Source organism: Protopterus annectens, chromosome 6.part0, assembly GCF_019279795.1.
Source record: "Protopterus annectens isolate FY-2018-M chromosome 6.part0, PAN1.0, whole genome shotgun sequence".
Lineage (NCBI taxonomy): Eukaryota > Metazoa > Chordata > Ceratodontiformes > Protopteridae > Protopterus > Protopterus annectens.
Window position 1 is genome coordinate 1,902,098,343 of NC_056737.1, and position 24,936 is coordinate 1,902,123,278.

The following is a 24,936-nucleotide window of genomic DNA, read 5'->3' on the forward strand; positions in this document are numbered from 1 at the left end:
CACTCTCTCTCATATATATATATGTATATATATATATATATATATATATATATATATATATATATATATATATATATATATATATATATATATATATATATATATATATATATATATACACATACATACATATATACATATCTATCCATATCTATCCGTATCTATCCATATCTATCCATATCTATACATATCCATACATATCCATACATATCTATAAATATATATATATATATATATATATATATATATATATATATATATATATATATATACATATATACATATATATCCATATATATCTATATATAGCTGTATATATCCATATATATCCATATATATCTATATTTATCCATATATATCCATATATATCTAAATATATCCATATATATATATATATATATATATATATATATATATACACACATGTATATGTATATATATATATATATATATATATATATATATATATATATATATATATACATACATGTATATATACACATACATGTAAACATCCATTGCTGTACATATAGCTGCACATACAGGCACATATACTGCCCACCTTTTATGGTGGGGATGTCAATTATGCAACAGTTGTGAGACATATGGTTATGTAATACTATTGCACAATGTTGTGCAGAATGCATTCTGCTGTCCTCAGGCCGTATAGCTGTTGCAGGCCTCACTGCCTGTAGTTCAGTCCCACAGCGTTTAACACTACATGACATATACCAGCACTGCTTGCTTTCTGCAATGCCACACACTACAACCTACATACATATGTGCACATAGCAGCCTTAAACAACATACTTATGTCCAGCCTTCACTAACAGTTGCAGTATGTCCCTTGCCCTATGTAAATGTGCATGTACATATAGATACGGACTGCTGCCACATATGGATGATTCACAGTATGTAGAGTACCCTTCAGACACATCTTTCGGATGTCACCAAATACATATCTGTTACATACCTTACCTTTGTATTCCTCACCTCCGTCTGTTGTAGGTGTTGTTTTTTTATTTTTTTTATTTTATTTTTTTTTGGTTTTGTTTCCTTTGTGTGTTGCTGTTTGTTTTCAGCATCTGTCTCCTTCTGCCTATTTGTGTCTGTCTGTCTCTGTCTGTCTCTCTCACTCATGCTCTCTCTCTCTCTCTCTCTCTCCCAGTTGTTGCAATGATATTATTGCATGTGTGGACAGCAGATACAGGCTGCTTTTCTAGGTATCTGCACATGTGCATGTGATGGCCTCTGCACCAACTGGTGCCCACCATTTAGTAATTGCATGCAGCTTACTGTGTGGTAATTGAAGTTCTCACTGTGATTTCAGGACACTGCCATAAAATAATAGGTTAGGTAGGTGTAGCCCTTTCAGTTTTGCAAGGTGGGGACCATGCTTGTTTGCTGTGGACACTGTTGTCTCAGTCAGAAGGTTGGTATATGTTTCATATCTGAAGTTGGGTTGTAGCCAGTGAAATGCATGTTGTACTGAAATTGATTGTTGCTTCTTCCAGCACACTCTTCTCGGTGTGTAGGTTTACTCACACCTCCTAATGCTAACACTGGATACATGGGAGTATGCACTTTCTTTTCGAATTAGAGAATTAACTGGCATACAACAGTAGTTATTGCAATGTATTCCTATGGCTTTCCTATTTCCCTTTACATTCACTCATTGTAATGCATGTTATATTTCTTTCAGCATCAAGTTATTGTATATCTGCTGTGGTGTAGTGGTACTTCATGCAGACTAGTTAGTCCAAGGTCCCGGGTTAGAGACCGAGAAGGTTTTTTATTTTGCTGCTGAGCAGTACAAGGGCCTTGTCATACAGAGTGACTAAGGCACTTTTAAGCAGTTGTAAGCAGGTTTGCGCGACACTTGGCGATGCTAAGCTAAGCTTAGCTTAGTTTATTTTATTTTAGTAATACTAAGCCAAGCTTGGCTTAGCTTATCATATCTTAGCAATGCTAAGCTAAGCGTACACATGCACACACTGGTGCAAACCCGCTGACTACTGTTTACAAGTGCTCACTCCCGCTAACACCTGCGCTCATTTCTTTGACAGAAAAGTAAATGGGAAGATAGGTATGTGGTGATAAAGGGTGCACAAAAAGGGGAAGACTATAGGGAAACCAGCTCGGGATGTACAGGATGGGTGTGGAGAGGGTTCATAGCTGCCAATTTCTTTACCAGCAACAGCTGTGCATATGCAATATATTAGGAGGGATATTTGTAACCTTCCACCCCTGAGAGAGGGGTGAGGACAACTAAGTGTGTTGTACTGCCAATTATGAATATCAGGCACATGCACTGTGTGTGAACTGCTACACTGTCAATAGTACGTTACTCACTTCTGAACAGTTTGTGGTTTGTTTGTGTTGACATTAACACAGTCTGCTCAGGACAACTGGACATATTTCACTACTGTGTATGCCTACCTACACCCTTGGTTGTGCCTGACTACACGGGTATATAGTACCTTTGGATAGGGGTGCAGAAGTGCAGAGTGCATTATTTATTATCGTGTGATGTTTATCTTACTGAACATGCAGAGTTGCTATGTACCTGGAAGTCTATAAAGGCTAGTAGTCTGTCTGAGTAGCTCCCACCTGTGGACATATCCAGATGGTAGACAGAGGTCAGCCTAGTATTCTTTGACTGTGCACCACAGCAGTCTTTTCAGCACCTGAACAATGGCATGTCACAGGTGGTTGCTAGCAGTACATGGCTACATCCTTTGATATTTCTGTGTTGTACTTCTATATAAGGGCATGCTTGTGGGATTCATTCTACAGCTATTTGCAGAGTGTGTAACAGCAGATAAGCTGATATGCCTGTGTGTTTCTGACTCTTCCAGGCCTCAGATACTCTCACGTATATATTTGAACAGCCTCAGGGAAAGGTACATATAACTGGGACACACCTATGATATATTTCAGACATTTTGCAGTTCAGACTTTGGGGGATTCAGAGCATATGTATTTCTACACCTTTACTGACATGCAAGCAGTGTCTACTCTCACTTATTGACATTTGTCATTAAGTGAGATTCCCCACCTTTCTGCCTAGTGTTAGTACATTTCACAGGGAGTCAGAGGGGCACAGCTAACATTTGTTTACAAATCAGGGTCATCACTGTAGAGCAGTCACTGTTGGGAGGTCTGGCCTGTGACCTATGCAAATATGCCAGTGTTTATCCTGCTCTGATACTGTGTGGGGTTTGTAAGGTGCTACTGTAACATTATTCCCTACTAGCATGGCTGATTCTCTTTTCACAGTCATGTCATGCAATTCCACAACACCTGCTTGTTAAGGCCCACAGAACAAGATTTGTGTTATGCCATTCCTATTTTCCCTTTACATTCACTCACGGTAATGCATGATATATTGCTTTCAGCACTAGGTTATTGTATATCTGCTGTGGTGTAGTGGTACTTCATGCAGACTGGTGAGTCCAAGGTCCTGGGTTAGAGACTGACAAGGGTATTTTATTTTGCTGCTGAGCAGTACAAGGGCCTTGTCATACAGAGTAGCTAAGGCACTTTTAAGCAGTTGTAAGCAGGTTTGCATGGGTTTGCACGATGCTTAGCAATGCTTAGCTAAGCGCACATAAGTTCACACTCACGCACCCCCGCTAACTACTGCTTAAAAGTGCTTACTCCTGCTACCCCCCGTGCTAATTTCTTTTAAAGAAAAGAAAATGGGGAGATGGAAAGTGGTGAAAAAGGGGGCACAAAGAGGGAAAGACAGTAGGGAAACCAGCTTGGGATGTGCAGGATGGGTGTAGGGAAGGTCCATAGCTGCCCACTTCTTTACCAGCAACAGCTGTGCATATGTTTGAAATTTGGTGTGAAATTTGAAACCTTCCACCCCTGAGAGAGGGGTGAGGGCAACAAAATATGTTGTACTGCCAATTAGAATTATCAGTTTACATGTCCAGCGGACATGTGTGCAAATTGGGCAGCTATGTATGGGGCGTAATTTTTTTGTGGGAACAGATTGCCCTTTTTTTTATTTTTATTTCAGGTGAGAGTGGAATGTGAGGTAGAGGAAGTAGGTATATTTGGGGAGGTAGGTTGGGGAGGTAAACAGACAAGACAAACAAGACGCATACAGGGGCGGAGTTTGACACATAGGGTGGGTGAACACAATTGACGGGGAAGGATGTTTGGAAATAGCAAGCCCATGAGCCCACAGATGGTAACAGTGGAACTGAGATCCCCACCCATGGGCAGTCACCACTGCACCTTCACAGCCCCGAGGGTGGCTGTGCTGAGGGCTGTGTAGGACAGGCAGGCTCATCCGAGAGACGCGCCACTCTCGCCTTGAGCTGGTGTAGGGGATCAGCGACTGAACGCAGGATCTCCCTATGCGCCACAGCCCGGATGCTAGCAAGGGTGACAGGTGGCCCTCCTCCACCCATGCTTGCATGGGGGGATGAGCCCCATCCCCTGCAGCACTTCCACCTGAAGGTGGCACAGGACCAACAGAGGAGGGGAGCCTGAGCACAGGTGGGTCCGCTGGGACCGGCCTTCCCATATGTTCTGTGATTAGGTGTGTTTAATTACAACATAAACAACAGCATTCCAGATTAGTTGTAACAGCATGCAGTAATATTCCCATTAACCCAACACACCAAGGTTCCAACAGTTGAACAGCAAGTATAACATATGCATATATTGAACGAAAGTGGATATTACAACAGCATGCAGGGATGTTTGGTAGCAACAGGCCACCATGAACGTGGTGTTTGAATAGGGCACATGCATCAACATCAATGCAAATATTTATAAAATAATAGGACATATGTCCCAACAAATATTTAAGGTTACACATACCCACTGAGTTGTGGAATTGCATGGTTTATGCACATACGGTAGGGTGCAGAAAAAACCTCGGTTAACATCTTATAATGACCTTTTAGTCTACACTACATTCCCAGAGACTGCAAGTGTATATCCCCTACCTGTATTATTACACTTGCCACCATACATTAGGTTGTGTCATGGGTTTGGCTAGTTCATTATATGCCTGACCTATATCTGACATACTAACTGTCCAGGATGCAGATGTTACTGCTACATATTTCTTGTTTGCATTTATATTTCTTTATCTACATATCTGGGATGTTTTCACATGACATTTTCACTTTGATTTGTACAGAACCCTGCATTTCTTGACACACACTCACATTTCTGGTGACTAATTACATGCTACATGTGTGCCAGGTTTACTTATTCATGCCAGCCAGTAACTGACTATTGTGGACTGTATATATGTTTCACAGCTACTAGCACTTCCATCACCCACTTTATATGGGACTGCATAACTCTGGGTTGCCAGCACATTTTCAATCAGTACTGTTTGTATAATGCAAGGGTACAACAACATTTCAGACTCTGTGACACAGACACACTCTGGGTTTTAGACCTTTATTAATGACATTGCACACTTTTCCACAGGCTCACTCCTTTATTTGTTTTAACGGTGTTTATGGCAGACATGTTCAAGACATATTATACCTTTATTAATAGGTTAGAACAATCTTTTTTCAGGCTCATTCACTTATGTTATATGACAGTACCTGCAGAGATATTATTCCAGACATATGTTACCTTTCATAATGGGTTACTACACTCTTTTTCTGCCTCTCTGACGTTTTTATCTGACAGTACATGCAGAGGACTTATTCAGGCAATTCTATGGCTGTTTTATTGGACTACAACACTTTCTTTCATGTTCTCTTCCATATTTTATATAACAATACACGCAGAATAATCACTAACCTGCCTGGTGGCGCAGCCTTAGCAGCCTATCAGCATAGGCTTGCTGATTCGTAGCACGGTCACCTGCAGCTGTAAAGTAAATGAAGGGATATTGAGACATACCTATCCGTTATACATACTCCATTATCAATTCTTACATACTGCATTCCATGGCTACATACTCAGTTGTGGGGCATTCTGCATCCCATGGGCCTCCTGTATCCACTGGTTCAGGCAGTCCTGCTTTCGTCTCTTCAGGTCTGTATGGTGGTAACGGACCTGCTCACCAGTCTGAGGAATGCCTGTGGCACTAGTGAGGTCATGAGCTAACCTGTTCCAAGCCTCTGCCTTGTACTCCGTCCCTTGGAACTGGACCTGCAGGAGTCTTGACTCGTGATGGTGGACAAGGAGCCAAACCATGTATTTGGACTCCTCGATGCCCCAACGTTGCGCTCGGAAGCGTGAACCCTCTCCTGCACCTGCCATTCTGACTGCAAATGTGAGCTACAATTACTTATGGCGAGTATTCCCGTCTATGGGGCTTAAATATGCCGCATTTCCCGCACTTTTTTGTGATTGGCCATTTTGGAAAATTCTCGGCTGACTGCAGACCTGCTTAGTAATGGTTAAACTACCATTCATAAGTTTATGAATGTTAATAGTGGCTGCTTCCCCTCTGTTGTCATGGCTTAGTGGTTCTGTACTTTGATTATGATGCACAGGGTCCTGGGTTCGAACCTTGTCATTCTTTTATTTTAATAATGTCTAGACAGGCTAGGGGGTGTGGCTGCATTTAAGCAACTTAGCTCTACGTTGCTCCACGGTGCCCTACGGTGCCCTGGTTGGCACAGCGCGCACGTCTGCGCAAACACATTGCGCTGGGTAAAGCGCTTTTAAACTTTGGGCAACTCTATTGCGCTGGATAAAGTGCTATTAAACTATGGGCAACTCTGTTTAGCTGGGTAAAGTGCTATTAAACTATGGGCAACTCTGTTTAACTGGGTAAAGCACTATTAGACTATGGACACCTCTGTTTAGCTGGGTAAAGTGCTACTAAACTATGGGCACCTGTGTTTAGCTGTGTAAAGCATTGCTTAACAGCAGGCTATTATATATCTGGGTCCTTTAAAAATATTTAGTTTGTTCACTGATACATTGGCCATGTCACTGCTTCTAATAAAATTTTAATCACATATGTCTGGTATTATTTCAAATACTGATTTAAAACATAAATAAGAAGGGGAGTGGTGGGACTCGAACCGTGAATGCCTTCTCTTTGTGCATATGCTCTACCATTACGCTATTGCAATTTGGTGTGATTTGCATAAACATTCTTTCTTATGCTTTTCCATGTCAGAATTGCTAACTCTAGCTAAGCAATGGGCACACCCACGGACACACGCGCAAATACGGGCAGCTATATCGTGTATTTAAAAAAATATATATAATTATTTACTTTATATAAGTGTGATGGGAGTTTACAGTATCAGGGAGTGTGGTGTTGGGTGCAAGTACATTTGAGCGAACTCACTCTTGTGTGTTGACATTATGCTTTTTAAAACCTTGCAGGGGTGTGCACATTTAGACTGCTCGGCAGTCGGACACGCCCCCTGCTTTCCTACTCAGTCCGTGTAAGAGTTACTGTTGAGTCAGCATGCCCTCATGAATATTCATGGCACGCTGACATCAAACCGTTCAACTGCAGCCTCCGAGTAAGACTTATTAAGTCTTACACGGAGGATTAGTGAATCCGGGGGAAAGACGATTGAAAAAAAGATGGCTGGGTTAAGAGAGATGAGGGCTATTTGTATCACCAAGAGTTTTCAAAGAGAGACTCATTGGGTAGGGCTACAGAAGGGCTCTTGCTGCCACCATGAGCTGAGAAGAATGATTATGTGGTATAGATATATATATTTGCTAAAGACACACACACACACACACACACACACACACACACACACACACACACACACACACACAAAGGTAGATAGGAATTTTAGAAACTGAAGGCTTAGAGTTATGATTTAAAGGTACAGAGATGAGGACTTATAAAACTGACATACTTGTTATAAATATATGTATAAAAGTGATGGTTTATTTATTATAGAAATATGTATTTCTACCACAAACTTGTAAAACACTTCACGAACCACAAACTGGTAAAAACAAAAACATGAGCTGCAAAAATGGAACACGCACTTTATTAACAGATTAAGCACTTTCATCTACAGATGTAAGAGACTTCTTCAGAACAGTGAACACATAGAACATCAGTCATTTTATATCCAATGTACACACCCCTTTTCCTACCATGTGACCACTCATACTGTCATTAATTACAACCTTCCTTTTTTCCTTTTAAAACATTATCATACAAAAAACATACACCACTTACTGGTCACTTGTTATAAAATGAAAATAAATCTCACCTAAAACACTTTCTGTAAATATTAAGTAAAACTCTTTAAATAATGAACATGGCCTTTAATTTTAAAGCACTACTAATGGAAATGACATAATTCAGGCCAGGAAACACTGAAGCATGGTATTTAAGTTGCCATCTCATTTCCTTAAATTCTAAAAAGACATCAGATGGTCCACCCCTAGGACCCAGATCCACTTGATCTATTACAGTAAATTTAAAAAAAATGAGATGGATTATCTTTAATATGTCTATATAAAGCATTTCTCTCATCATTCTTTTTGATACTGTATTGATGCTGATAAATTCTTTCCCTCAAACTTCTAATGGTCTTGCCAATATAAAAACCTTTACACAGCTGACACTTTGCCATGTATGTCATGCCTTTGGAACCGCAATGATATTTCCTTAAAGTTTGATACTTGGTCCCTGATCAAGTTTCACAATAGTCCCCTCCTGCACATATTTACACTGTCCACACTGGCCACATTTGACCATCCTCCCTTCCTTTTTTCTTACAAAATGTCTTTCAATCAAGGCTTTAAGACAAGATTCCTTCCTATAAAATATCCTCGGTCTGTTGCCCACCTTTTCAGAATTTTCCTGACTGACCACAAAAATACTCCAATTTTTATTAATAATTGATCTAATTTCCTCAAAGTGTAAATTGTAAGGCAATATCAAAGCCTTGCTGTAGGTAGAGGAATCCTCCTTAACCTGACTACTTACAATATTGGTCGTTGACTAGTTGATGGTTCCAAACAATGGGATAAAATATTCTCCCCTTCTTTTATTCATAACCTTCCTTTCAATATTGTTCACAAAATCTCTCGGATAATCCCTCAACCATAGCATTTCCTTAAGCCTTACACATTCCATGTCAAACAGCTGGTTGTCACTAACCATACGTGCCAATCAAGCGTATTGTCCCTTTACCAAAGATTTCTTTTGGTGAAAGGGATGCCACCTATCAAAATGTAGGAGACTATTGGAATAGGTGGGTTTCCTATACGGTGTTGATATAAATTTCCCTTTTGTCCTATCTTTCATGATCTTTATATCTAAATAATTTATGGTGTCAAAATCCATGTTCATAGTAAACTCTAAAAACTCAGTGTAGTGACTAAGGAATTCGAAGAATTCCTTCAATCTATCTTTGGTACTGTTCCAAAAAATGATGATGTCATCCAAGAACCTTCCATAAAGTTTCCATTAGGTTGAATATTCTGAGGGGAATATTACTTTTGTCTCCCTATGTCCTAAAACTAAATTGGAAAAAGTGGAGGTACATGCTGCCCCCATTGCCACTCTACTTTTCTGTCTGAATAACTGTTGTTCAAACAAAATAAAGTTATTTTCCAAAATACATTCCATCAAGGACCTAAGAGTGACAGTACTAGCTTTGGCTGAGTTCCGAGTGTTGACTCAGGTAACTAAAAAAACAATCCAACCCCAACTGAAGTGGGATCACGGGAAATAAATCTTTTATGTCAATAGTGACAAAAATCAAGTTCTCATCATGCAAATCCTCTGTTGTCTAGACAAAAAGTCCCACAAATCTTTAAGAATAAAATATTTGTTTTTTAACTATTTCCTTCACATGGAAATCAACAAACTTTGCTAGTGAGATAGTTTTAGATGCTTTTGTCTCCACTATTGGGCGTAATGGGGGTCATCTAACCTTTTATGAATTTTTGGAATACTAAATATAGTGGGGGTCCTAGGGTGCAAAACTTGTAAAAACTGGCACTCAGTTTCATCAATCTGTCTATTCATTAATAGGTCTTCTCTTCTAACAATAAATCAGTCTGCCTGTAGGCTATATTCATCTCATTTACTGAGATTTCCTCGTAACTGTCAGAGTATGGTAATGCCAACATTTTGTTGACATAATCATTTACATTCATCACACAAGGCTCCCACCTTTATTTGGTTTCATGACCCTAATAATGGTGTCAACCTTAATGCCGTCCGTAGTGATTCTTCTTCTTTACTCAAGTTGCTGTTGCACTGTTTCCCACATGGCTTAGAGAAAAGCTTTCTAATATCATGTTTACATAAAACCTCAAATACCTGAACCACCGATTGTAGTGGTAGGTTCTACACTGAAAATTTAAATTTGTTGACTGTTTACCATTCTCTTGAAAGAAAAAATTAAAATTCAATTTTCTAGTGAAAATCTTTAGTTGGAGAATCATTTCCTCCAATCTACCTTGTTTTGTCGGTAGAAAATTAAGCCCTTTGCAAAATAAATTGTCCCATGTTTCATCAACATCAACTCTACTAAAATTATACATTTTAAAATCACCACTCTCATTCGTAACAACATGCAGCCTAATGTTATTGTTACATTCTTTTCCAAATTCACAACTTACATTTCCATCAGATTGGTCATTGTAACATCCAAAACTTTCAATGACATCAAATTGGTTTATTTCTGCCACAAGAAAGGCCTTATTAAGGTAGAGAAGTTATAGTGGATAAAATGGTTAGCTATATGTTATAGTTTAGTAATTTTAGAATGAGTAGTATTTAGTGGGTTTAAAGAAGAAACAGTTATTGGTTGCATGTGGACAGTGAGAGGTATATGTTAACTGGCATTACTGGTTTAGTTTAAGATAAGTAGTATATACTGTAGGCTTTTAACTGATTATAAGTGAAAGTAGCCTGTGATTTATAAATGTAACTATGTGGGCGTGGATGAAAATGGGGTAGGGTGAAAAATAATATAAAGTCAAGCTCAGTCAACCTGAGCAAAACAGGACTACTCCAATACAGCAGGCTTCCAAAAACAATTTGCAAAGTGTTCCCAGGTGAGTGTCATTTTGTGTATCTGTAGCTGTTCACTCTGGGAGCTCCCCTCCCTAGAGTCTGTACTTGTCATGACAACTGAGAAAACAAGTTGAACTGCACAATTCAGGTGCAGCTTAAGGGGAAACTGAGCAATTAATAATTTAGATATTTTTCTGCAGGGATACATCTTGCACAAAACCTGTGGGTAATGTCATTTCATTGTTAAGTACAATGTAATAACAATTACTGGCATATATTGAATGCTACCTGCTAAGAAGAAGCTTGTGACAGGATTCTCCAGGTGAACTTAGCTAGCCTGATCAGTTTAACATAGGACCAAGAAAGTCATTTAATGTCAAGGAAGACAAAAATTAGTTATCACCAATAAGGTTGAGAATGCCTTCACATTTCAGTGTACAAAGTATGGAAATAATTTTATAGCTTTATAGCAATGCAGAGAATCAAGTGTAGCTCCACTCTTAAGCATAAATCCCAAAAGGAAATTCAGAATGAACATGGATACTTAAAGATGTTTAAAAGTCATTTGCACTGCACACTCCTCAAGTAATGTTAACTAGTGGTGTAGAGGGATAAAATCCTGACTATGACCCAGGTGACCTAGGTTGGATTAGCAGCTCGATCAACTAACAGTACTGGCAGCGAGGACAACTAGTGCCTATACTGAGAGATAAGGGAGGTGGTTTCCCAGCCAGCTTTATTAGCTGCTCCAGCAGAGTAAGATGAAGATTTCACAACCACTGAAAGCAGAAGCCAGTCCATGAGGGATGTGCATGGTGAGTGTCAAAGCCAGTGACAGTAGTTCCAATATCTCGCATACAAGGCAGCTCACATAAGTGGACTGAAGGAGCATCAGGCAGCCCCTTCGCTGATGCATGTTTCTACATTACCACTTGGGGGTGGGGATAGGGATGCAAAAGGAAAAGGTTCTTGATTGCCAGGATGCTGGTGAGATTATAAGTGTCCCCATTGTCTTGACGACAACCTCATTTATACAATTTCACACCTGACAGATCTTTAGAATAATATCATCTGTGACTGTGGAGACTTGATGGGTGGCAGGCAAAGGGCAGAAAAATAAAAAAAAAAAATCTTCACAGTAATCTTATGAGGAATACCATTCAGCTCAACCAAAATGTTGCCTTTATTATATATAGATCCTTTCTAACACCAAACTGAATGGATACAATTAGTAATAATAGAAAAACAGAATGTTGGATTTCTACACAGATTTGTAATTCAGATTGGCGTCACATTTTCTTTGATTTTTCTTCTATAAAATCCTACTGAATGGAAACAGAGGTGATTCTTGAAAGCCTTATGGTTTTTGACACATTTTCTCTAATTAAACTATTGGTTTTACTTAATATACATGAAAATCACAAAATGACTGATGAAAATTATTATCTCCTATGGGCAATCTTAGCTGTGGCAAGAAAAAACATAATCGAGAAATGGAGGACTACTCCACCAGAATTTGAAGAATTCCTGGTCTCTTTAAAAGAAACTGCCAATAGAGAGATCAAAAATAAAAGAAAGCAGAATTTACCCGAATCTCTTACCAAAGTCCCTGGATTAAAGTGTGACTGCTCATTGACTTAATTTAACATAACACTGCCTCTTAAAGCTGAAATATTGTAATGACTCATTATTTCCATGCATAATTGTTTCTCTGTAATAATTTTTTTATTAGAAACTTTATGCTTTGCAAATACTAAATGAAAATTCTCAGGCATGTACATTATGTAAATAGTTATAAAGTTGTTTTTGGTTTTATAATATTATATTAACTTCAAGCAATGATTGTACTAATTGTATCATTTTACTTAAGTTTAATAAATAAAAAATCTTTTGAAAAAATGACTTTTTTTTTTTTTATTCATAATAATCAGCAACAGAGAGCACAACGTGACTTGAGTATACAGAGATTCAACGGAATACAACTTACAGTTCCAGCTTCAAAACTGCCATGTTAACCGCTATACTGCATTAATTTGTGTATTTCCATAAGCAACTTCACCCATCTTCATGCTACAGTCACACAGCCCAGACAAGATCTACAATTTCATTAAGCAAAATTCTACAAGCAATTACCACTTACTTAGGAAAGGAACTCTTAAACATGCATCACACTTTTACCAATGTTCCATTCCAAAGCATATTTACTTTTTCCTTTTCATTGCCTCACATGAAAATGTACCAATATTTTGCAGCAAACAGTAATTCCACACCTAAGGAATAGTCTCATACCATCGCTTTCTCAAAACTGTAAATATATTATTACTCCCTGCTCAGGGTCATTTATTTATGAGGTCTCCTATTAGTATGCAGTCTTCATTAGATATTACGGACAGTGATTGTTTATAAACCTTAAGTATTACACTTCTTCACTTATGCAAAGTACTACATACACATTACATTTAAACACGCATACCTTTTTAAAGTGCTTCAACAAATACTTCTGAAACTTTTACCTACACATCACATTTAACTGATGCAGATCTTTTAAAAAGTAATCCATGTATTTTTTTTTTTACCTTTGGAAGTGACTACATGATATGTAATTGTCCAGGTGTAGTGAACTCTACGTGCTGGCCTAGCTGTTGCACGGACAATAATCTTTGACCTTGCAGGGATGGTTCCATCATAATGTTCAAGTTCTAAAGCTACAAAAAATAAAATATAAAGAGTTGCATTCAGAAGGCAAATTCATGGCTTAATAAATTACAGCAGAGTAACAACATCACTATAACATGAGATAATTTTACTTCAGCTCTGGAGTCCTTACATCTGGGTTACTTGGTCTGTGAAGGGCTTGTTAAATGGTTTCAGCTTTTTTTTCAGTACAGCAGAGGATACTCCAACCACTGCTAGCCTATAATTGACTACAGGAGCTAGGAATAAAATGCCAGGAAGCCATGCCTGACAGTTAGACTGCAGAAGGGAATCTCAGTACAGAGTTTCAAAAATCAAGTCACCAAAACTCATAAAGCATAAAAATTTGAATGGCAAAAATACTACTAACCTCCACTGCTATACAACAAATGCAACACATAAACAGAGGTCAATCTCTAATATCTACTTAATCACTTACAGCCCACAAAAGAAGTTGTGTCAGACATATTACTCTTACACTATCATAGAATGTGCCAAGCCATGCTGATGTGGAATCTCACCATGAAATGAAAATTATTCCATTAAAAGCTACACACCTTTTAAACAGCTATTAAATGCCCACAGTCTCTGATAACTGCCACATATATATATATATATATATATATATATATATATATATATATGTATGTATATATGTGTGTGTGTGTGTCTATATATGTATATACATACACATCTCTCTCTCTCTCTCTCATATATATATATATATATATGGTTCCCATTCAGAAGCCTGAAACATCATAAGCCTGAAAATCAAAATCCTGAAACCAAAAGCCTGAAAATTCAGAATCCTGAAAACTCAAAATCCTGAAAGCCCAAAATCCTGAAAGACCAAAATCCTGAAACTCAAAATCCTGAAAACACAAATAATGCTAATATGTCACTATAAAGACACTAATATCTACCAACTGACCCTGACCCTAACCCTAACCCTAAGGTCCGTCACTATCGCACACTCACCTGACCCGCACCCTAAACCTAACTCACTTAAACCGCCCCTAACCCCAATATTTGTCACTATTGCATACATGCCTAACCTGCCTAACCCTAACTCACTTAAACCGCCCCTAACCCTAAAATAAAACCAACCGCACACTTACCTGACCCCAACGCATGACCTAACACCACAGGGCTAACAATAGCAAAGCCACAATGACATCAGTATGTCTATTTTGTGTTTTCAGGATTTTGAGTTTCAGGATTTTGGTCTTTCAGGATTTTGGGCTTTCAGGATTTTGAGTTTTCAGGATTCTGAATTTTCAGGCTTTTGGTTTCAGGATTTTGATTTTCAGGCTTATGATGTTTCAGGCTTCTGAATGGGAACCATATATATATATATATATATATATATATATATATATATATATATTTATATTTATATGACCCCTGCACCCCCCACACCCCCTGCAAACTATATATTCCAACTCTGAGATCATACTACAGTGAGGAAAAGGATAAATTTCCCAATCTGCACTGTACTATGATCTCTAGTTATAACATCAAGTACATATCAGTGAATGCACAGTGATATTCGCTGGTATGTACTCTCGCACAATTAACGTTTGGAAACACGGGAACTGGCCAACTGCTAGCCAAACCATCATTCTACGTTTTGACACTAAACCTATATATATCAGGTCTGATGAAGTCCGGCTATTGAGCTGGGCGAAAAGCGCTTCACGTGTATTTCTTATTTTATTGGCACGTATTAAAATTGTGGAGTTTAGTTCTTCATTGCCCACTGGTTTTTGTTCGCGGTTGGCTTGTGTTTTCTTTAGATTTTGGATATATATATATATATATATATATATATATATATATATATATATATATATATAATACATATATTTATATATATATATATATATATATATATATATATATATATATATATATATATATACATATCTATATATATATACATATATATATATATATATATATATATATATATATATATATATATTTATATATATAGGGTCTATTTTAGAACATCGAAGTTTCACAACTTCAAATGTTCAAATACTGACCCCTATTCAGCGAACGCTGAAAATAGCGAAGCTGCAAAACAGCAAATTTCTTCCTAGGGAAGGAATTTGGTTGGCCGTTCCTGTGGATTCACTATGTTCAGCACTGTGGTGGAAAGTTATGGGTTGGGATCAGGTAAGTGTGCAATTGTGTGGACGTGAGGGTTAGGGTTTGGGGTTGTGAGTTAGGGTTAGGGCATGGGTCAGGTAAGTGTACGATTGTGTGGACATGAGGGTTAGGGCAGGGTAGGTGAGTTAGGGTTAGGGCACGGGTGAGGTGAGTGTGCGATAGTGATGGACCTTATGGTTAGGGTTTGTGTTAATGTAAGTGGATAGCTAGTGGTGTGTGTACAGTTTGGTGTAGGGTTAGATGTAGGATTTTAGGTGTATGTGCATGGATTGCTGCTTGTTTGGTGTGTTTGTGTTGTGTGTATGTGTGTCGGAACAGCAAATTTTTTCCCTTGGAAAAAATTCGCTGTTCTGCATGTTTGATGTTGTCAGCGTTCACTGAATAGGGGTCGTTATTAGAACATTCAACGTTTTAAAAAGTCGATGTTCTAATATAGACCTATATATATAAATATATATATACATATATATATATATATATATATATATATATATATATATATATATATATATATATATGGTTTCTCTTCATAATCACGAATTGCTGAAATATCGAATTTCAGCAATCCATGTCCATGAAGCCAAAACTTCAAAATAACGAAAGTGCATAAATGTGAATAGGACTATGTCAAATTTGCGCTTATGCATTTACGTTATCTTACGGAAGTGTTTGGCTGGGATTGTGTCGACAGTTTAAGGTGTGTGAGTGTTTTTGTAACTTATATGAATGGGTTAGGGTAGGGAGGTGGAGGTATGAGTGTGTGTGTTGGCTGTATGTGATTTTTTTTTTTTTTTTTACTGTTTGTGCGATCTTGGAGTTAGTATATTGTAGGTGTGTGTCTGTGTGGTGTTTTGTTGTATTGAATTGTTTTGTGGTGTGGGTGTTATGGTTTGTTTGTTGTGTGCTGTATGCTGTGTGTTTGATATTGTGGTTTCGTGATTGTGAAGTGTCGGTGATGTGATGGTTTCGGCTTTATGCTGTTCAAATGCTGAAATTCAATATTTCAGCATTTTGGCAATATGAAGTGAAACCATATATATATATATATATATATATATATATATATATATATATATATATATACACACACATATGTATATATATATATATATATATATATATATATATATATATATGGATCCCTATCAGTTGATCAAGTTTTCAGATACTCAAAATTCATATGGTGGTCGAGACCATATGATCGAGTTTTTGAAAACTCAAAGCTTTTGAATGTTGATCACAGTACAGCAAGGATTGCGAAATTTATCCTTTTCTTCACTGTAGTGCAATGTCAGAGTTGGTATATATAATTTGCATGTGGTATGTAGGCAGGCTTGCCCACCCCCTGCATAAAAGTAAAAAAAGTATATATATATATATATATATATATATATATATATATATATATATATATATATATATATATATATATATATATATATATATATATATATATATATAGATATATATATATATATATATATATATATATATATATATATATAGATATATATATATCTATATATATATATATATATATATCTATATTTTGTTTGTGTCTTTTGGCTTTTCCTGGTTAGGGGTCGCCACAGCGGAACTCCGGTCCGCTAATGATTGGTAGTGGATTTTTACGTACCGGGTTACCAGCCCTGACGCACAACCTTCAACGAAGGCACGCTCCATTCACGTATGCCTCCACACAGAAGATGCTCTAGCTGAGAATCGAATGGGACAACATCTTGCTATGAGGCGACAATGCTACCGCAGCACCACCACCGCAGTTTTATATATACATATATATATATATATATAAATATATATATCTATATATATATAGATATATATATATATATATATATATATATATTTTTTTTTTTTTTTTATTCTAGTTTTTGGAAGCTCAATCATATGGCCACATCCAAATAAATTTTGAGTTTCTGAAAACTCGATCATCTGACATATATATATATATATATATATATATATACAGTATATGTGTGTGTGTGTTTGTGCGTGTGTGTGTGTGTGTGTGTGTGTGTGTGTGTGTGTGTGTGTGTGTGTGTGTGTGTGTGTGTGTGTGTGTGTGTGGATCCAGGGGAGCCCACAGGATTCTTTGCAGGGGGGATGCAAACCCAGAACCCCCCCCCATTGGTCATTCAACTGTCCCATTACTTGGCTATTTCTCCCCGGTTACCATAAACACTGTTCAAAACTTTCAGTGTGCATACTGTTTTATGCTTTACTTCTACAATGATTACAGATATTTGGTTTTAATTTACTTTTATTTGAAATTTTACAGCACAAAAACTGTTAAACATTTGCTAAACAAAGCAATAGTCTTACAATGAAAACAGACTTAGCATTAAAATTTCTCTACCTTTGAAACCCACATACAAAGAAAACGAGAAAATGTTCCTGGCCAGTGGTAAGTTAAGTTTACCTTGGGCTATTTTCAAATTATAGGCCCCTTGCACACATTTTTAGGGCCATGCAAAAGTTATTTAATTCACCTTCCTGACTGTATTCATTATAATATACAACTGAATTATATTCCTTATATTAATTTATAATATATAATTGAATTATACTCTCGTATAATGCAGCACCATTTGTTAGAGTGTGTTTTAAATTTATAGTTTTTAACATTTTTCCAGTAAGCAATGAAACAGAACATATGAACTAGTAATGACAAACTGCCCAATTCAGAACATTTCAACCATAAGACCATTCTAACTTCTATCATTACAATCCACCAATATCAGTCAATATACACAATCTCTGCAGAAGTAAAAGTCATCTGAATAATTCGGGTCTCTTTTACATTGTCGAAGGGTCTGTTAAGTGAGCACCCTTTGAACGACACTTAAATGTCGAACTACAAAAAGTTTGAATGGCCAAGTAAGCAAATTTTTTCCCAGGGGAAAAAAATTGCTTGGCCGTTATCAGGAATTTACCCTTTCCACTGTAGTGCAATCTCTGAGTTGGTATATTTAGTTAGGGGTTGTGGGAGGCACAGCCCCCACATCTGGGGTTGTGGGGGGCAAAGCCCCCCACTTCTTAGGGTTTGATTTTTTTTTTTTTGTTGGCCAACCGATTGTTTTCCCTGGGAAAAAAATTGCTTATTTGGCAGTTCGAAGTTTTCGGAGTTCGACATTTACCTGTTGATCAAAGGGTGTTAGCTTAACAAACCCTTCAACAACATAATACAGACCCGAATAATTCCACATTAAAGAGATCTAAAACTAATGAAGACACTGCTGCTAGAAAACAACTTTATATTTCAGTGTTTCATCTCCAAATTTGGTGCCTGCTGCCCTTAAAGAATAAATTGCATATGTTACATTAAAAAATGGTAAGCTGGTATACTGCAGTAGGGAATGGGTGACAAGCTGAAAAACAGGTTCATAGTTACTAGGCATGTCATCCAAAGGAGGACATAGTCAGGAGTGCAGCACCCCGCCCCCTTAAAATACAAACCTACATGCTGTGGGAGTAGAACCTACAGCTGTCTACGTCAAGATGCAAATATGCTACCTGCTGTGCTACTAACACTGCTTTAATATTCCATAGCATAATAGTAATACGATTTGCTAAACAAAACAGTTGCACATTTTAACCAGATGTAGCATGAGCAACAGTAAAGGTCTCTTCCCTTGAAGCTCACAATTCCTTGCAAATGCGAAAATAAACTCTTCCTAGGGCAACACACACACACACACACACACACACACACACACACACACACACACACACACACACACACACACACACACACACACACACACACACACACACACACACACACACACACACACACACACACACACACACCTCAACCTGTTAGTGCAAGAAATCTGTACAAAGCCTAAAATAAATAGGGACAGATTATAAATATTGCTCTCATGAACTTAGACAATTGCCACAATAACAGGATTTGTGTTAGTATGCATTTTTCTAAAGGGTATGATGTCTAAAACTCAAATTTTTATTATTTAGCAACGTCTATCCTTTTTAGGAGGAATATGGGGCAAAAATCTGGATATTCTGCAAACACTTGGACAGCTGAGGAGTATGCTGCCTCCCTCTTTTATACACACACACACACACAAACACACACACACACACACACACACACACACACACACACACACACACACACACACACCATACTTCTCAAGCTCTTAGCACAAGAAAAAATCTGGACAAAGCCTATTATAATGTTGGGGATAAAGGCCCAAAACTAGGGACACATTTACAAAGTAGATAGAATAAAAGGATTTGTGTTAGAAAGCATATTCTAAAGGAAATGAAGTCTGAAACTCAACAGCATGTCATTGTTTAGTAACTTTAATCCTTGGCTCATCCCAGTGAATTTAAAAGGAAAAAACTGAATTTTTATGAGGAACAGACCAAAAATATAAAGCAAAAATCTGAACATTCTGTGAAAATCTGTAGAGTTGAAAGGTATAACACACACATACATCCCCTACATGCTTAGAAAGTGGATAAAATAAGAAGTTATGTACTTACCATAACATTCCGTGTTTGTTGCCCATCTCGCCTACATTCTTGCAGGTTGGGTTAAGAGCTGATCACGGCTCTGACTCGGCTGAATACTAAAGCTCGAGAGCTTCCACTGGCTCGAGGCTAACCCCTGTCCCATGATGCTCTGGGCCACATCCAAAATATATATATATATATATATATATATATATATATATATATATATATATATATATATATATATATATATACAGATGCTTGGCATGAGACAAAAAACAGAGACTCCAAATCATCATAACTATGTACATAAGTATAGAATTGCCCACCCGTTCCTCCAGGAACACAGGATGGGGGTAGGAGGGTGGGATGCAAGAATGTAGGCGAGATGGTCAACAAACATGGAACGTTACGGTAAGTACATAACTTCTTAATGTTATGTTGCACTATCTCACCAAAATTAATGCAGGTTGGGACAGCGTCCCTAGCAACTTAATCCCTGGGTGGCTCAGGAAAAAATACTCTTCAATACAGTGGATCCAAAGGAAGACCTGTTCCAGGAGGCCACATCTACTTTGTAATGAGTGATAAAGGTATGAGGTCTCACCTATGTGGCAGCTGCAGAAACAGTCAATAGGAAGTATAGCCTGAAAGGCTGGGGATGTTGAGACTGCTCTTGTAGAATGTCTTCCTATCTTGCCTGGTAGTTGTTTATCATTCTTACTGTAAGAGAAGGAAATGCACTCAGTCAGTCATTTTGACAAAGTTATTTTGGAAACTGGCAGTCCTTTCTTTTTGTCAGACAAGGACACAAAAAGCTGGTCGGATTTCGTGAGGTCTTTTGTCCTATGTAAGTAAAAATGTAACTGCCTATGTACATCCAACTGATGCAATTTATACTCTGCCTTGTCACTGTAGTTTTGAAAAAACATAGTCAATTTAATGGCTTGGTTTATATTATTCTCTGAACAGACTTTTGGAAGGAATGATGGGTTAGTTCTCAAGGATACCCTTTCCTTGTGAAAAATTATATAAGGGGAACGAATAGAAAGAGCTTGTAAGTCCAATACCAGTCTGGCAGAGGCTATGGCTACTAAAAAGAGAGTCTTCCGTGACAAATTCTTCAAATCACAAGATGATGCGGGTTCAAAGGGTGGTAAGATCAGTGAGTTTAGAACAAGACTTAAGTCCGATGGGACTGGGGGGTTCTCTGATTGGGGGTCTGAGTAAGAAAGTACCTTTGAGGAAAGCTTTACATAACCTATGAGACATAATAGGAACTCCCATTTCTCTGGTATGGAAATTAGAAATGGCTGCTAACTGAACTCTGATGGTAGCTGCTGCAGCTCCTTCATCAAAAGGTTTGGAAAGAAATTCTAGGATTGCAGTAATAGGAGCTGTAAAAGGTTCTATGTTCTGTCCCGCAGTCCAGCATGAAAATCTTTTCCACTTACTGGAATACAATCTCCTCATGGATGGTTTATGGGAAGAGGTGAGAATATGACTCACTATGGGGGAAAAGGAGAAACACCTGGCCAAGCATGGAATTGGTGCAGCCATGCTGTCAGCTTGAGGGTTTGGATAGATAGATGGAACTCCCTTGAAGAGTGGATCAAGAGGTCTGGAAATGGATCCAGAATCCAAGGTTCCTCCAGCAGACAGGTCCAAAGAAAGAGGAACCAAACTTGTCGAGGCCAGTAAGCAGCAATGAGGATCACAGTGCTTTTCAATGAGCTAGTTTTCTGCAGTACTTTGGAAATTAGAGGATTGGGGGAAAGGCATAGTGTAGTCCCAGGTGCCAATTGTGAACTAGAGCATCCCCTGGTGACTTCCCTGGAGGAGGAATGAGGGCAAAGTTGTTGGTGCATTTAGCATTCATGGAAGTGGAGAAAAGGTCACAGCAAGGCTGGTCCCATTTTTGGAAGATCTTTTCTACAGTCTCTGTCTTCAGTGATCACTTCAGAGGCAACAGAATAGCTCTGCTGAGTTTGCCTGCAATCATGTTAGATTTCCCCAGGATGTACATTGCTATCAGAAAACGTTGAGAAGCGATCGCCCATTGCCAAACTTGTTGCACCTCCCAACATAGTGGGTAGGATTTGATTCCTCCCTGCTTGTTTATGTACCACACTACTGACATGTCTGTTTGAATTGCAACCGTCCCTATTGGTTGAGAGTCCTGAAATGCCTGCAATGCATAGAGCACTGCTCTTATCTCCACAACACTGATGTGCAAGTGGTTTTCATGTTCTTGCCATAGGCCTTGGACTGTCATCCCCAGATAATGCCCCCCCCCCCACCCCCACCCGATCTGGGAAGCGTCCGTGGTCAGTACTGCATTCAGTTGAGGAAAGACAAGGGGGTGGCCCTGATACAACTGGTCTGTCTGCAGCCACCAAAGGAGATCTGTTTTGCAAGATTCCATGATGATAATCTGATGTGAAAGAGGAAGATCTTGCAATGACCATTGAGCAAATAGCAACCACTGCAGAACCTTCATGTGTAGTCGTGCTACAGAAGAATAGCTGCTGCCATGGCACCCAGAACCTGCAGCACATATCTGACCTGAACTTTCTTCTTTGACATCAAAACTCTGATTTGCTGATGAAGGGACTGTATTCTGTCTGGGGTTAAGTTTTGCAGTCATATTTTTTAAATCCAATTCTGCGCCTAAGAAGGTAATATGCTGAGATGGCGACAAAGCAGATTTTTTTAAGTTTACTGTGATGCCTAGTCTGGCGCAAAATGACATTGTTTTGTCTCTCATTCATAGTAGTAGATGCTTGGTGGTGGTGGAGAGGACCCAGTCTTCTAGGTATGGAAACACACGGAATCCCTGACGTCTCAAGTGAGCCGTTACCACTGCCATGCATTTGGTGAACACTCTTTGGGCTTTAGTGAGGCCAAAGGGCAGGGCTTGAAATTGGTAATTACTGGCTCCCAGCTGAAAGTGTAAATGTCTCTTGGATTGCCATTGTCCATCATTATATGGTAGTATACATCCTGGAGATCTATTGAGCACATCCAATCATCTTTCCCAATAAACGGGAATATTGACTGCAAAGTTACCATCTGGAACTTTGACTTCTTCACTGCTTTGTTTAGCTTTCTGAGATCTAGAATGGATCTGCAGTCCCCTGTCTTTTGTGGAACTAAAAAAAATCTTGAGTAAGTTCTGGATCCCATTTGGTCTGTGGGGACCTCTTGGATGACTCTTTTTTCTGGAAATGAGAGTATCTCTAGTATTGCATAGTCCTTTTGACTGGATGGAACATCTGGTAAGGACTGGTTCACCGGAGGGGAATGGAAAAATGGTATTTAATAGCCTCTGGATGTACCCATTTGTCTTGATTTCTTGCCAGGCATTTGGGTACAGTGACATTTGACCCCCCGAATGCCTCCAGAGAAGAGCAGGCAGGCCTCTTTTCAGGAGCGTTGGAAAAGCCTGTCAGAGAATGCATCTCTGTCTCCCTGATTCTGTGGACCCCCACTGCTGCAAGGTTGGCATCTTCCATTATAACTTCCCCCTCTGCCCCTGGGAGAAGAGTCATCCCGTGGGTAAGAGAAACCTTTTTGGGACTTGTGGAACCACATCTTTCCGCCGTTTTGACCTTTGAAATAAGGTCTAGATGGGGCAGAAAAATGGACTCCAATGTCAGATAAGGTTTTCCCTTCCTGCTCACACCTGGTCAAAGTATCTTTCACCTTTGGTCCAAAAATGGATGAACCATCAAAGGGGCATTGGTGAAGGAAGACTTGAAGGGTTCGGCAAAGTTGCAAAGGCGCATCCAGGAATGTCTTCTCAGGGAAATTCCTGTTGCAGCTGCTTTGTTCACTCCATCAGCTGCATATGAAATCGGTCTCATGGAGTAGTTTACGATGGAAATGAGGATAGAGAGCTGAGAGGATACTTTGTCTGCAGACCTCGAAGCTATAGTACCCTGAAGGATATCTACAAGTTCTTTCAGGAGATCCATTTGACGTCTCGTAAAATGTGTAAGGTAATTCAGCAACCATAGGATGAAGGCCACTGAAGAAAAGGCAGGCTTTCCATATCTGTCCACAGTCATAAATTCTTTGTTAGGAGGATGAATGGATGAGGAGGTCTCCGATAGCTCCTTCTTGGTGGCCGCTACCACCACCATCACATCTACAGGGACACCTTTAGTCAAAAATTCCTTCTCTAAGGGAGCAGTAATAAATTTGTTAGGCCTCCTTGGAACAGGCTCCAATGTATCAGGCGATGTCCAGACCTTACAGGATATGACGTCTAACAGTTGGTCATATGGGGGAGTTACCCAGGAGGTGAAAGGGTGAGATCCAAAAGCCTCCAGGTATAACGATTCTTCCTCTGCAGGGTTGGTGGGCTTTCAGCCATCCCTCTGTTTCAGGATCTCAAGGATGTCCTCAAAGGAGACATCTGCAGAGGGGAACCATGGGAACCCTTCCGACCAATCCAAATTGGTATCAGAAGTGACAGACTCAGGGGAGTCTATGTGCTTCCTCTTGCACAGTCTCTTCTGAGGGACTTCTTTAGAGGGGTACTCCAGAGAAGATTTGGGAGAGACAATGGCACCTGCAGGAGCTTCCTGAGGTTCTGGGTCTCT

General features: G+C 38.7%; 1 protein-coding gene across 1 annotated transcript in view; it reads right to left on the minus strand.

Moving 5' to 3' along the window:
- CFAP65 (cilia and flagella associated protein 65) overlaps positions 1-24,936 on the minus strand; it is a 2,328,717-nt gene that overhangs the window by 940,846 nt on the left and 1,362,935 nt on the right. Inside the window, exon 17 of the mRNA XM_044075222.1 lies at positions 13,537-13,665. Coding sequence (XP_043931157.1) covers positions 13,537-13,665 — 129 coding nt within the window. The remainder of the gene's footprint in view (positions 1-13,536; positions 13,666-24,936) is intronic.